This window comes from Borostomias antarcticus (assembly GCF_949987555.1).
Source record: "Borostomias antarcticus genome assembly, chromosome: 22".
In the NCBI taxonomy this organism is placed as follows: Eukaryota; Metazoa; Chordata; class Actinopteri; order Stomiiformes; family Stomiidae; genus Borostomias; species Borostomias antarcticus.
In genome coordinates this window covers 8470530-8486253 of record NC_140255.1, presented here as the reverse complement: position 1 = coordinate 8486253, position 15724 = coordinate 8470530, and the positions used below count along the sequence as shown (strand labels likewise).

Genomic DNA, 15724 nt, shown 5'->3' with positions numbered 1-15724 from the left:
CACAAATAACCAAACACGCCGACAGCAAGACAATCACTCATCTCGAGAAACATCTAAATATAAGACCAAATTTTCTTAAACTATTGGAGACTTGGAAATAACAACTAGGCCTACATGAAGACTTTCACAGTTTCAGACTGCTGTAACCATTAAAGTTTGGAGTAGGCTGCATAAGCCTACACTTAACAATGCACACACACAAAACGCTCAAAAAGGGCTTAATACATACAACAAACTGATCAGGCTAATCATTTTTTAATGAAAATGACCACAAGACAACCTCCTGTGCATAGTTGAAATGGTAGTGGGATACGGTGATAAACTGGAGTGATCATTTGACAGCAATTATTAGCCTTTTCCAGGAATGGACAGAAATGGGATATTTTTAGAATAACAGGAATTTATTCACATACAATGTAAAGGAGTTGATGTGTAGCATGAAGATGAAACGATACACTGAGTTTGGGTGTTTTCAGTCAACGTTGGCGTTCACCGCTTCCAGCTATCGAATGGCCGACTGGTGTGATGGATAGCCTAACGTTAGAGAGATAAATGTAGGCTATGGTTATGTTAATAAAGCTAACAATGATGTTGTAACATGCATGCAGCACTGCCGATCTGATCTGAACGATTGATTCATTGTTACCATGGATCGGTATTGGGATTGATCAAGGGCGAGTGTGAAATAGCAGCCACGAACTCAGCGGGTTTTCCGAGATGCGGTAGCCGCGGCCAGAGCTCCTGCTGGCGGGGAGTGAAGCTCTTCAACTCCCCTGTCACTGACTCCCTGGAGGAATTTAGCCTGGCTGCAATAACGTTATCGCGAACGGAATGAATACCATCTACTAGCAAACAAAACATGTTCAATTATATTTAACTTGTTAAAACTAAGATGCCAGGATCAAAAAATAATTTCTCCAATTGATATATTTGACAAAAACAGGTTAATATGCAAGCCGGTTTTCATTGCTAAATCAAAGCGGGGAGAGCCGGGAACGCGCGTCTACATTTCAGAGAAATGTGAACTTTTTCGTGGACGCGCGTCGGCCAGAGAAGCTCAACTGCGCAAGTCAAAAGTAACCGGAAATAGCCAAGTGACTACAAATCTAGCCAAGATGGCGCGGTTCAATAGGCCTTCACTTTAGATTTCGATTCCTGGGGGCTTGCTTCAAACCAATAATTATCTGTTAATAAACAAAGCACACATGTTGCACAGCCTTTGCTTTCACCATTTTCATTTCAAACAATTTTATATGAAAATTTAAAGTAGAAAAAGCTTATAATTCCAATTGCTCTTTGGTTATGTCACAAAAAAATCCTCAAAACTGTGATATTCTATCTGATATTTCCATTGAAGTGAATGAGAGGATGCTCACAGTGTCAGTTGGGATTTGAATTTGGGGACACGTGCAGGCTCTCTGTACAGGCACCCTTTCATGACTATTGTGGTAGCATTTATTCCTTCCTTCCTTCCTTCCTTCCTTCCTTCCTTCCTTTTCCACCCCTTCTTTCTTTCTTTCATCCATCCATCCATACTTCTTTCTTTCTTCCATCCATCCATCCTTCTTTCTTTCTTTCTTTCATCCATCCATCCATCCTTCTTTCTTTCTTTCTTTCTTTCTTTCTTTCTTTCTTTCTTTCTTTCTTTCTTTCATCCATCCATCCATCCATCCATCCATCCATCCATCCATCCATCCATCTTTCTTTCATCCATCCATCCATCCATCCATCCATCCATCTATCCATTTTTCTTTCTTTCTTTCATCCATCCATCCATCCTTCTTTCTTTCTTTCTTTCATCCATCTTTCTTTCTTTCTTTCTTTCAGCCATCCATCCATCCATCCATCCTTCTTATTTCATTCTTTCATCCATCCATCTTTCTTTCTTTCATCCATCCATCCTTCCTTTCTTTCTTTCTTTCTTTCTTTCTTTCTTTCTTTCTTTCTTTCTTTCTTTCTTTCTTTCTTTCTTTCTTTCTTTCATCCATCCATCCATCCATCCATCCATCTTTCATCCATCCATCCTTCTTTCTTTCATCCATCCATCCATCCATCTTTCTTTCTTTCATCCATCCTTCTTTCTTTCTTTCTTACTTTCATCCATCCATCCATCCTTCTTTCTTTCTTTCTTTTATCCATCTTTCTTTCATCCATCCATCCATCCATCCATCCTTTCTTTCTTTCTTTCTTTCTTTCTTTCTTTCTTTCTTTCTTTCTTTCTTTCTTTCTTTCTTTCTTTCTTTCTTTCTTTCTTTCTTTCTTTCATCCATCCATCCATCCATCCATCCATCCATCCATCCATCCTTCTTTCTTTCTTTCTTTCTTTCATCCATCCATCCATCTTTCTTTCATCCATCCATCCTTCCTCTTTCGTTCTTTCTTTCTTTCATCCATCCATCCATCCATCCATCCATCTTTCATCCATCCATCCTTCTTTCTCTTTCTTTCTTTCTTTCTTTCTTTCTTTCTTTCTTTCTTTCTTTCTTTCTTTCTTTCTTTCTTTCTTTCTTTCTTTCTTTCCTTATATTCAAAGAAATATTCAGAATGACACTCTTTTTCAGGCTGCAAACTCATATACACGCCACAATATATTTTCTCCTCTTTCAGCTATTGAACTCAATAAAACTATGAGTTATGATGAGTGGTCTAATCTATTTTTGAGTGTAGTACTAGCAGTACTTAAACACCTACTGCTTTTCACTGCTACTGCTTCTAACCTCAACTTCCATACATGGAGATTGCCCGGATGTCAGTGCACTGCCCCCGACCTGCTCTGAACGGAGGGGGCGGAGTCTCGCCATCACACCACTTTCCACGCCACGGACCTCACAACACAGCCTCTGAGGTGGCTAGAGACACACAGTCTTCACTGGTGAAGGCAGGTGGGTAGCCCGGCATGGCCGACACTATCCACGACCGGCTCTGACCCAAGGGGGCGGAGTCTCGCCACCACGCCACTGAACATGCTACGGACACCACAACTCAGCCCTTGAGTGGGCTGGAGACACACGGTCTTCACTGGTGAAGGCAGGTGGATAGCCCGGTGTGGCCTACACTGTTCACGCCTGGCTCTTAACCAAGCGGGCGGAGTCTCGCCACCACGCCACAGACCCCACAACTCAGCCCCTGATTGAGCTAGAGACACAGTCTTCACCAGTGGGTGCAAGGAGACTGCCCAGAGGTCTTCATGGTGGAGTCAGGTAGGTGGCCCGGAGAGGGGTACACTGTCCCCGACTGGCTCTGACCTGAGGGGGTGGAGTCTCACCACCACGCCACTATCCACGCCACAGACCCCACAACTCAGCCCGTGAGTGGGCTAGAGACGCACGGTCTTCGCCGGTGGGTGCATGGAGATTGCCTGGTCCGTAGTAGTTCTAGCAGTAGCTGTTACATACAGCTGCAGCAGCTAGCCCACCTCACATTTTCTCCAGGAAATGTACTTTCTAGTTACCTTTTAAAACTCACGCCCCCGGAACGCAGCATTCAGTTGAAGTGCGCATGTGCAACGTTGTGCTTAAACAACAGTAGCTAACTATTCTGGCGTCTATGGATATCATTCGTTTTTTTTAGCTCATATCTGATATCATGGTGAAGGTGAAAAAACCGAAGCAAAACATCACGGAGGAAGCCAGAAAAAGACAATTTGATAACGTTACGACCAGGGGCGTCATGCAACCCAAAAAAACGAGGGGGCACGAGATAACCGTCCTTGTCATCAGAGCAGCCCTTTACAGCCTGCGCTCTAGCCCAAAATGTTCAACTTCTTTCAAGTACAAAAAAGCCTAGAGCTCACGGAGCTGGCTGAACTCCCAGAGTACGGGGACGGAAGAGGAGCAGAGGAGAGGAGGTGAGGGTAGTGGAGGAGAGAGGGGAGGAAGGGGGAGGAGAGGAGAGGAGGGAGAGAGAGGAGAGGATGGCATAGCCGCGGGAACGTATTTTGAACACGGGGGCAGGTGTGCATGGTTGATTTTATAGGGAGGGGCAGGGGGGGCACTTGGCCAGCCCAACTCTGCTCAAATTCAAAAAAAAAAAAAAAAAAAATATATATATAATTGTGGTTTGTACCAGTTTGTGTTAGGTCATCATTCATTTTAAAAGTGTATTTATTACTTAATCTAGGCTACCTTTAAAAAAAAATATATTCATAATCCACCAATGGCACAACTCGTCCGTCGACCTCAACCTTAATTTATCCGTCAATATTTCAAAATGAAAGACAATACGAACTTTAAATAAACAATAGCTATATACCATAAGTAGTTCCGCTTCCTGAATCCCCTCTGCAGATTGATCTACACATCTACAACGGTCGCGTCAATACAAGTCAAACATGCATTTTCCCTTTACTACTCCTTTAACACACACACACACACACACACACACACACACACATGGGCTAAGAGATGAAAATAAGACAGAAATGAATCAAATATCCAGGTGCAAAATGTACTGTTCTTAATAGAAGTCAGACAGTATAGGGCAGAGTTAGCCATTTTTACCGACCCAGGACCTAGACCAGGTTCAGCACCTGAGGAAAAAACAGATGTTTCACCGTCAGAACTTGGGATCAAATATTTCTTGTACACTTTTATCAAGAATTAATAATGATAGGCTGAGCTTAACTCTTTTAAAACATTTGAGGTATTTATTGTTTATGAGGAAGATTTGCGACTGACCTTGTGCTGCTTGGTGGGTCTGGGCGGCTCTGGATACTTCAGCAGTCGGTCCACATAACCTCTGGTGACCTAAAACAGCATAAAATTACAGCTGTGTTACCTGTTCATCATAAAACCAACCATGGAATTACAGCTGTGTTACCTGTTCATCCTAAAACCAACCATAGAATTATACTTGTGGCTGTGTTACCTGTTCAATCACATCCTATTTTCTTAATCTTCCAATTCAATTCAATTGGATTCATTTGAATTCAACAAACTCTGTTTCTTTATCTCACACACACATACACACAGACACACACAAACACACTAACACACGCCGACACACACAATGCTGAAAAAGACGGCGGGGGTGACTTTTACCTTGAAGTCCTGCAGCCATCTCCTGTGGTCGTAGACAGACTTGGTCATGCTGATCTTCTTCAGGATGGCCTGGTTCTCCAGAGAGATCTTCACCAGCTCACGGTTCCTCAGGTCTGCGTTCACGCTGAGCACACAATTGGAAGCGTATCGGGGAAAGAAACATAGACTGATAATCGCTGCTACAGTTATACCCTCAAAAGAACGTTATACTGTAGAAGCAAGTTCAGTCTTTCCTACAGTACGTTCATTTGACTTTCTCTCCTACAGTAGCTAAACAGCTGAAGCGCCACTCCCCGTCCCACACACACACGCACACACACACACACACACGCGTACACACACACATGCACGCACACACACGCACACGCACACACACACATGCGCACACACACATGCACGCACACACACGCATGCGCACACACACACACATGCGCACACACATATGCATGCACACATGCATGCACACACACGCACGTGCACGCACACACACACACGCACACACACACATGCGCACACACACACATGCACGCACACACATGCGCACACACATATGCACGCACACATGCATGCACACACACACACGCACGCACACACACACAGACACACACCTGGGTTTGGGCTGGTAGTCGTTCCAGTTGTCCAGGCCTCCCTTGGTTCCCAGGGTCCGGGCGATCCTGGACACCAGCAGACGGTTGTCCCTCTCCAGCTCCATCAGACGCTCCTGCTCTGTCTACAGCACAAGGAGGGAAATAGAAAGGCTGTGTGTGTATGTGTGTGTGTGTGCGCTTGTGTGCGCTTGTGTTTGTATGTGTGTGTTTGTGTGTGTGTGTGCATGCATATGTGTGTGCATTTGTGTGTGTGTGTGTGAGTGTGTGTGTGTGTTTCTGGGTGTTTCTTGGAGGGCCTGGGTCAGTTGAGTTAATTGGGTCAAACCCTACCTGAATTTTCTTCATTTTTAGGTGACAGTGCAGGTATGTCCTGGGAGCTCTGTTGTCCACCATTGGTTTAGCTATTTAACATTGAATAGTGGTCATCTGGTCATTATAATAAACACCAATATAGAATGCACTAGCCTACTGAAAAACAATATTGTTTTTTATACAGTAGACCTTTATCTAAAATATGTATGAAATACAAAATGGCATTGTGTGCATATCTTAGTGGCCACCAACTGCTACCAATTAAAGCCTAATAGACTAACTTTTTTCCATCCTGTCCATATGGTATTTGTAGTGCTGGTCGTCCCACATTTTTCTCATGTTATTGTATTGTCCTGTGGTTCCAACTATCGCTGGGAAGGCCAAATAGTCAGCTTTGTTCATGGCTTCAGATTTGACTAACCCACCGGTTAAATAAACCTCCTTGGAATGTGTCAGGTCTTAAATCAGTTTCAACTCAAAACAGTATTCTTTTGAATTTTCATCTGGAACATTCGGTAATTATTCCATTATTGCGCGGTTGTGATGTCGCCAATTGTCATTACTTTTTGTGATTGTTAAACGCTAGCCCGTATGGCCGCCAGAGGGCGTATTTCAGATGTTATTATCTGTCCAGTAATAAATGTGTAGGCTACACTTGAGTAGGCCTATGGCCTGAATTATTAATTCATATATATATCCAAGTCTAAATAGCATAATGAACCGATCAGCCTAATATGAAAAGGTGATTAATTTGAAAACAACATCAACAACAGTGTTTCAAATGAAAAGACATGAATGGAATCATGCAATCCAATTTGGCCTATACTGCCAAATCAGTCTGGCTCTTGTCCTCGGTAACCCTGAACCAAATGATAAAGAATGTTACTGATTGTCAACTTGACCAAACATGCTGCAAGTTATGGGAATTATTCGTCCATTGTTGATGTTATTCCATGTGTCTTATCTATTGGACTCAATGTGAGACACAGCATGTTGCCTAATTTGCACAAAGCCTAGTCAAATGTTTTTACAAGCTCATTAAGTAATTTCGTAATTTCTCTCTCACCCCCATATGCCTATGAGGTATTTCACTATAACATTGTGCACTGCCACGATAGGCTACAATAGGAGGTGCTATTGTAACAGTTTGGTGAAGGATAAGCGGTTCACATGGAGATCTTCTCCTCTCGACATGTATGAATAGTAGACAGACTAGTGCTCGGATGCCAGGTTGGCTTAAACTCTGTTTCCTCACAATTGGAGAAAGCGTTTTAACAGTAGGCCCCTGATTGAAATTAATAGACATAATCTTATTTGATTGCACTTTACTGCTGATTACATTTTGCATTTTGCGTAACTTCGGTTCTGCGCGCTGAGCCAAGAAGGGGCGGGGTCTCAAGTTTTCAAACGACTCCTCTCTCTCGCTCTCTCTCTCTCTCTCTCTCGCTCTCTCTCTCTCTCTCTCTCTCTCTCTCTCTCTCTGCACTTCAAATCGTAGAGGGGTGGACTGGAAACAAGTCACTGAAGCGAAGTCTTGTCCAGTCCCACACGGAGTTTGTGCAGAGAGCCGCGGTAACAGCTCCGTGGCATCTGGACAGACCCGACCTGTTTTATCCGTCTGAACATCGTCTGTCACTGTGAGCACAGAACAAAGACGTTTTCGTTTGCATAGTTTGTCACTAAACTGCGGGGAAGTTCCTTGAGATTCTGCAAGTTTCCAACACTTGCTTTAGCGAGATGAATCGGAAGGCAAGCCCTGTGACTGGTAACAGGTTCATCAGACTGTAGAAGGGAATGTAACTCGTTGACAGTCTACAGCAACTTGGCATCTCTCCAAATGAAAGCAGGTAGGATTCGTTGTTGTACTTTAGCCATGTTTGTTGATGCACTGTGATGACAGGAAACTTCAACGAGCTTGTGTTGTAGGTGTGGTGGGTCGATTTAAAAAATGTATGTATGAATGTATATTTCCTTAAAAGGCTCCTGCGTGACATTTTTTTCCATTGCCAAACGCAATTTGTTCGACAGTTAGGCGTATAGCCTTAAAGTATATGGCAAGCCGCTGTTGTGGGAAGTGTACAGTTTACGTTTATGACAGGGCAAGGCAATTATGCTTAGTGCTAGGAAGACATTACTCGCTGCTGCTTCCTCCTCTATAGTCAGTATACACAGAATAGAGCATGCAGATTAACGGATGTCAGCTATACATTTCGAGGTCAACTGCATTACATGTTTCACTACGATGGTTAAACACACTCAGCCCTTCGTCATTGTGATTTCAACAACAGTAGGCCTACCACTGCCTATTCTCCTTCCATGTGGATTTAGTAGGCTACGTCTCAACCCTATCAAGTGACAACCCATCCCAAACAGCTGGGATACCAGCCCCTTGAATAGAGCTGTCATTCATGCACAGAGCTGCTGCTGAATGGAGGGCCTTTACAGTGAATGGGGTCGACGTCATTAATGGCCGACTTTTCTTCTTTTAACCCACTGTCTGGGACCTGGCGGACTGCCCAGAGCTATAAGTGTTCTGGGTGACAGACCGCCACTGGCCAAAGCTCCCTTTCTCTCAAGGGAGAGAAACCCAGAAAGCCTGCAGAGGAGAGTGCGCAATTGGCGGGTGGGGGGGTGAGGGGGGGTTCTCGAAAGCACCTGTGAAAACAGAGGGTGACAGAAAGCGAGCGAAAGCCTCGGAGAACAAGAACATGCCATAATGGCTTGAGGACTCGACGTACAAGTCGTACGTCTACAAGTCAGCTGTATTGCCACCGAAGTGAACGACATTTCGGGAATGTTCTATAGAGGGTAATGCGTCAGTGATCTGGTGTTTTGGAATCAAAACATTATCAGCCTCAATGCAAATGCTGTACATGCAAAGTGCTTACAGGTAGGGGTGGAGGGCATTTGCATGTGTATATAGGCCTTAGTCCAGTGCTTTGCTTCCATGCAGTGTGACAGGGCGCTGCTAGCGTGTCCTCAGGACAGCTGGCTCTTCAGCTGGCTCCAGGTGCTCGTTTAAGCCCAACTGGTTGTGTAGGTGTGCCTGTCGCTTCACCTTTGAACGTGTAATGGTATTTGAGGCAGACTGTCATTTTCCCTCCATTGCTGAATGCCGAGTGTCTCTTGACAGGGTTACACAAAACGCCGCCCGTATGTCAAAACAGCCCCACACATCCTCACCGTCAGCTGGGGTTGAGCAAGAAGGCTGAAGAATGTTGATGAATGCCTGATATGTCACACTGACTCTGTCTCTCTCGCACACACACACACACACACACACACACACACACACACACACACACACACACACACACACACACACACACACACATACCTCCCCACAAACACACACACACACAGACACTCTCCTTCATAAAGACCAGCTGCCCCGGGGCAAACACCCAGACAGGAAAGCGTGTCCTAGCAGGAAGAGGCTCTGGTCTGTTTGTCTCTCTGTCTCTCCTGCCGTCCCTCTCCATCCTGTCCTCTTCATGTTGACCGCAGCGAAGGCGTGAAGTTCCCCCGACAAGATGACAGAGGCTCCATTGTTGCCGGGCAGTTTAGGGAAAGCGACTCTGTGCTGTAGATGTTAAGTGTTACCATTCAGCCGATGGCTTAAGTCCAGCCATGGGTGGGGTTGGGTTGCCTGCGCAGGTGTCCTGTTACGCGGTGAAGGTGGGGTGGGGTAGATATTGCCGGAGAGCCCTCTGTTCTGTGTGAGCGGCCTGGTTATAGACCTGGCTTGAAACACCGGAGAGTGTGCAGCCACTTGGGCTTGTCAGGTTATTTACAGTATCCGGCTTCTTGGCCCGACTCGTACTCTGAGAAGCACTTGAAAGCCTGGTTAAGTTGTAAACGCAGCCAGAAGAGTCTCAGAGCCGTGCTACGTTTACCGTCCCAATGTTTACTTTATGAGTCACAGGTTCACAGTCTTAAGTTGCCGCAGAAAGATGAGGAGCTTCAGTCATTCCCCAGGGGCCGGCCAGGCCAGCAGTCCGCCGTACGGTGTCTGAACAGTCGTTGGGTTTGGAGTAGAGGCCGTAGACACGGATTAACCCTCAATATCTGACTGGGAAGATACAGGCTCAGTTGATTTTTCAAAGCTTAATGACATGAACCCGACTCCAGACTCCCACTCCTCGGCTCAATCGGTGTCCTATCTTCCGTGCCCAGCAGAGGCAGTAATGGCGGGATCAGTCAGTGTTCAGTCAGTGTTCAGCGTCAGGCGATAAATATTTACACGGAGTGGAGGGGATGTGACCCCCGAGAGGTACAGGAACTCCCACGGGGTTCGGGTGCTTAGGGTCAGCGGGAGGCTAATCTACACTAAGGCGCATATTTATAAATCTGGAAGGCAGTTAAGAGTGGCTGATATCCCTGGGAGACAACGTGTGTTCGGTCATCGCAATAGCGCAGGCCGTGAAGCACATAGGACGAGTGCGAGTGCATGTGTTTCTGCTTAATCTTAGGTACAACACTCATCTGAAGTATGTATACATGCACATGTTCTCTGTGTGGGACTGAGGATGAATGTGCGAGGGGTCAGACTGTGACAGGGTTACATGTGGAGGCGCTGTGAAAGCACACACAAGACCCCGATGGCCTGCTTCCGCTGCGTGTTATGGTCCTAACTATTTCTCATTTCACTCTGTTATTCATTCCTATCAGTGTGTTAATAAGCAGCTTATATACAAGTTTATGCGTTAATAACCATCTTGTATACAAGTTCATAGCACAACCCGAGTCTTTTCCAACCGTTCATCATCATCATCACTATTGCAATTATTATTATTATTATTATTATTACCAGTATGTTTTCCAAACTGTAAACAGCCTCACCAGCAGTATTGTATGTATAAGATGGATACACAATCTAGCTTTAATATTTCCATTCAGGAAATGATCATGAGAGGAAAGTCCTGTACTCTATATTCATTTTCCCCCCGTTTATCCCGGCCCATAGTGGGCTATTAAAATAAGACTTTAATACAGCTTGCTTTATTATCTTCTATGCTTTCTTTGTTGCTTTTCGATGACTGTTAATGCCAGGACTGTTAATACTGTACATCTCCCCAACCATGACCCATCCCCCCTTTACAGAAAACCCCCTTATCCTGCCCCACCCCCCCGAACCCCCCCTAGCCCCCCCCCGATAGAATTCCAGCCGCCTGTCCAGATGGTGTCTGGTGGGAGCGGGGAGGCAGAGACCCCATGACTCTGATATGCTGGATGAATCATTCCACCCCGTTGCTTCTCTCTATGTCTTTTGTTCTCTCTCCCCCTATCTCTCTCTCTCTCTATCTCACATCTCTCTCTCTATCTCACATCTCTCTCTATCTCACATCTCTCTCTCTCTCTCTCTCTCTCTCTCTATCTCACATCTCTCTCTCTATCTCACATCTCTCTCTCTCTCACCATCTCTCTCTCTCTCACCATCTCTCTCTCTCTCACCATCTCTCTCTCTCTCACATCTCTCTCTCTCTCTCACCATCTCTCTCTATCTCACATCTCTCTCTCTCACCATCTCTCTCTCTATCTCACATCTCTCTCTCACCATCTCTCTCTCTCTCTCTCTCTCACCATCTCTCTCTCTATCTCACATCTCTCTCTCTCACCATCTCTCTCTCTTCTCTCTCCCTCTCTCTCTGTCCAGTATTTATCTGGGTGAACTGTGTTTTTTTGCTTCCCTCTTGAAAATGAGTGTCAGCATCAGTATATATGTATTTGCACCCCCACCTTTCTTTCTGTGAAGTGCATTGTATGAAATGCCCTACATAAATAAAGTTGGATCTGATTTGATTAATCTCTCATCTCCCTGCGATGTCCATCGCTGTCTCATCTATCTGTCGTCCGTCTCTCAGTTTGAATGCCTCCCTGTCACGCTCACTTCTCGTCTTTTCTGTCCTCTGGAGTGGATCAGTACTCTCTCACGAGTGTAGAATCTGCCCGGTGTTGAGCAAGTCCTAACACATGGTCGGACACAGTTAGCTACTCGCATGCAATGCGGTAGCAAACAGCTACATTAGCCAATAACACAGGCATAATGGAGCAATAGCAAATTGGACGCAGTTGGAACTTGACGTTCGCAGGCAACCAGTTAAGTCTGTTACCTCTCATCTTCAGAGGGAGTGGTGGTGGAATACACGCAGCAGTGCCTGATGGAAGGAGTTGATTGGGTTAAAGGTCTGGTTGCTACTACGTACATCTGTTCCATAAAAGGCCTCCGTGTCCTGTTTTGGTTCTTTGAGAGGGTTCCAGCTCACCACGCTACACGCGCTCTCTGTGTGCTTGTCTGGACGGGGTATTCCAGATCTCCCAGCCTGATAAAACCTTTTAAACCACACCCATCCTCCTCTGGCCTCGCTGAGCCTACGGCCAACAGAGCCGCGCTCTGTGCGTGTGTGCGTGTGTGTGTGTGTGTGTGCGTGTGTGCGTGCGCGCGCGTGTGTCTGTGTGGCTGAACGACATTCTTTTTGTGTATGTTTTGTGTGTGTGACAGTGTGTTGTGAATCTGTGTGTTTGTATGTTTGTGCATGTTTTGTGTGTGTCAGTGTGTTGTGTATCTGTGTGTGTGTGTATGTTTTGTTTGTGACTGTGTATTTGTTCCCCTCTCCTTCCATGTTTAATGGCTCCTTTTGAATCAGCCGGAAGACAAGCTGTAAAGAAGAGAGAGAGAGGGAGGGAGAGAGAGAGGGATGGAGAGAGAGAGAGAGAGAGGGAGGGAGAGGGAGAGAGAGAGAGAGCTCACCTCCAAAGGAAAACATTTCACACACACGCACTGGTTCTGCTGTCGGGAAACACTGGTCCATGGAGTGTGTTTTCGGGACACAATAGCCATTGTCTCCTCCTGGTAACAACTCCGCCGCAGAGAGGAAACGGCCTTCTCAACATGGGAACCAGCTGGAACTGGTCCAGTGACGGTGTACAACTACCGGGCCTGGTACCACGTCACTGAGGCTGAATGGAGTGTGGACATGAGCAGGCTCTGCTGTTAGTCAACAGCCCTACGGGAGGCTGGTTATAGTCAGGGGAACTTCTGGTAGAGGGGATCTGCAGAGAAGTGTGTGTGTGCGTGTATGTGTGTGTGTCTGTGCACATGCTTGCATTTGAACTAGGGATAGGGATGAGACGGTACAGCGTAAAACTGTGAACCGCGGTATAAAATGTCCACGGTATTAGAACCGTGACATTCCCTGTGTTTACGGTATTACGCTTACGGTATTACGCAATAATGCGCTGCTGAAACTTCACATTTCAAGTTGCTTGCAACAGTTAATTTTGTAATTTAATTAAGCTTGCTATTAATAAACTGAGCTTAATTACAATAGTGTGTATTTTCCATCATGTTTTTTCCAAATATTTTGGAGATAGAAACGGTGTTTCCATGTGTTTTTCAGTATGTATAACATTTGATCATCATAGAAACTTGTTGGTATACAGATCATATCGACATCTGTAAATATCGGTTCTCGGCCATGACAGCAATGTTAATATCGGTATCGGCCCAAATTTTCATATCGGTTCACTCCTAATTTGAACTGTTTTTGCCTCATCATTCACCACCAGACTAGGGCCTATTGTAGACCCCCCCCTCACACACACACACACACACACACACCTCCTCCCTGCTTCTAAGGAAGAGATGAGAGACATCAATAAAGGGCTGCCATTTCCAAACACCCCCTCTTCGTGTGCCAGAGGTCCATTAAACAGCGCTCTAGTCAGCTGAAGGCCTGAGGAGTGAGGAGTTGCTGCTATGATTGTGATCTTCCTTCGGCCTCCGGTGGCACTCCAGGCCCTTATACAGCCATAAGCACAGGCAAATGGCTTTATAATGGGAAACACATTGGCTTCCCACTATAACTGGAGATGGGAGACTGAAATGCTGGCACTGGCTCTGGCCCTATAGCGCTCCCCGGCTGCGCTTGGTTAAATGGTTGTGGTCTAAGCCGCTGCTTAGCACATGGAGATGTCAGATAGCGTTATTGGATTACAAGCTGATGACCCACGCACTGAACCCTGTCTCCTCTTGGTTGGTAGTCACATGACTGGCTGGAATCACACACACTCATACACAGACACACCCAGACACACACACCCAGTCACAGACACACACACATACACATACACACACATGCTTTACATTGATTTGTATGAATGGTGCTATATAAATACAATTATTTGACATTAACATTGACATACACACATACAAGCGATGACAATAATTCCAGTGTGCCTGTACTTGTTACATATGGTGAAATAAACGTTTTATTCTTTTCTATTCTACACATTGTGGGACATGGGACAGGACGCGCACATACTTTCGCTGCCAGCCATCTGGGGATGTGTGCGCCTACGCCACTCTGAAACACTTTCCTCCTTCATTCTTAGAGGTCGAGCTGCTGAGGTCATGTTTTCCACAAGACTCCGTATGGATTCTGCGTCTTTGGTCCAGGATATTCTACCCTCCTCCTGCCTCTTACTTTTATTCCGCGCCCTGTGGGTGCAAATCCCTTCGGACGGTCACGGCCGAGAGACTTTTACGAGAGGACTACGGGCTGTGTTATTGGCTTGCAGCTCCTGCAAAGCTTCACACTGGCACCTGGTTTTCTCGCTGGAAGAAAGTTTCCACCAGCTGAGAGCGTGAAGTTCAGCAGCAGGCACGGTGTTGTGGCCGTTCCCCGGTGGCAAAGACAGATTCACATCTCAATGTCTCTCTGGCTCCTGATTTGATCAGACACTTAATGATACTGTAATGTTATTCGGAGGTTCCTCTTCAGTCTTTGCAATGGCAAAGCGTGTCTCTTCATATCCCCAGGCTTTCCAAGGAGTTGCTGGTACAAGCCTCTGGTACAAGACTCTGGTACAAGACTCTGGTACAAGCCTCTGCAAGTGAGTGCAGGTGTTCATTTGCAAGGAGCGGGGACACTCCTTAATCAGAATCAGATGTATTTTTTGCCAGGTAGGTTTTCACTAATGAGTGCAAATGACAGTGCTGAGACAGGACAGTAGTAGCGCAGGAAGCAAAGGGAAAATACAAAATGATGTGCATTGTGCAATGTGTTTATGTGCTGTATTTGCAATATGTTTATATATGATATGTGTGTGTGTTGTGTTTATGTACTGTAATAATCTAAGCCATATTGTCAACCCCAATTTGCACATTCATGCAGGACTTTGATTAGCTGACTGGACACTTGGTCCTCGGCTGGACTGGACGACAGCACCCCTCCGGTCAGTTCTGCTCCCATCCTCACGCCCCATGCTGGGCTCCATGTTGGGCTCCCGTGACTCGGCAACCACTCGTGTTCGTAAACGAGCAGCCGAGCTACAGGACGCCACCGGAAAGCCAGCGATTTGAGGGCGTGGGTGGGCAGCATTTCTACCCAGGAGGGAGTTGAACTAATTCACCTCGGTTACAATGGCATGTCTTTGCATGCGTGGCAGAGTGAATCAGCAGTTGGGGTTTATTTGTGGGACATACACAACCTTAGGGACATAGTTGCATCTTAGGGACATCTCCTATCACCCCCCCCCTTATTGACTGTCCTGCTTGGGCTGGTTGGACAAAAAAGAATAATGATAAGAATTAGATTGGCAAGCCTTCTGTTTGTAAGATACCACTTGAGGCCATAGTTCAGCTCTGTTTTTCACCCTTTTGAGAAGCCCTGCTTTCGTCCCTACAGCGCATCCTAACCCACTGTCTATAATCATGCAGCCCAACGAGTTCCCCGTCCAAAAACCCAGCGTGCATGATCCGAG

At 45.8% G+C, this 15724-nt stretch overlaps 2 protein-coding genes across 2 annotated transcripts in view; one reads left to right on the top strand and one right to left on the bottom strand.

The window, feature by feature from the left end:
• Positions 1-4510: 4510 nt before the first annotated feature.
• Positions 4511-6361, bottom strand: LOC311323729 (sperm axonemal maintenance protein CFAP97D1-like; the record flags this gene model as incomplete). Its single annotated transcript, XM_084456027.1, has 6 exons — positions 4511-4528; positions 4677-4745; positions 5040-5163; positions 5648-5769; positions 5978-6048; positions 6241-6361. The coding sequence occupies 6 exons, from the start codon at positions 6359-6361 to the stop codon at positions 4511-4513; spliced, it is 525 nt and encodes a 174-aa protein (XP_084312153.1).
• Positions 6362-7503: 1142 nt separating this feature from the next.
• The window catches only part of svild (supervillin d), a 65218-nt gene continuing 56997 nt past the window's right edge, over positions 7504-15724 (top strand). The window contains exon 1 of the mRNA XM_084455976.1: positions 7504-7806. The gene's annotated coding sequence lies outside the window, so the exon portion shown is untranslated. The remainder of the gene's footprint in view (positions 7807-15724) is intronic.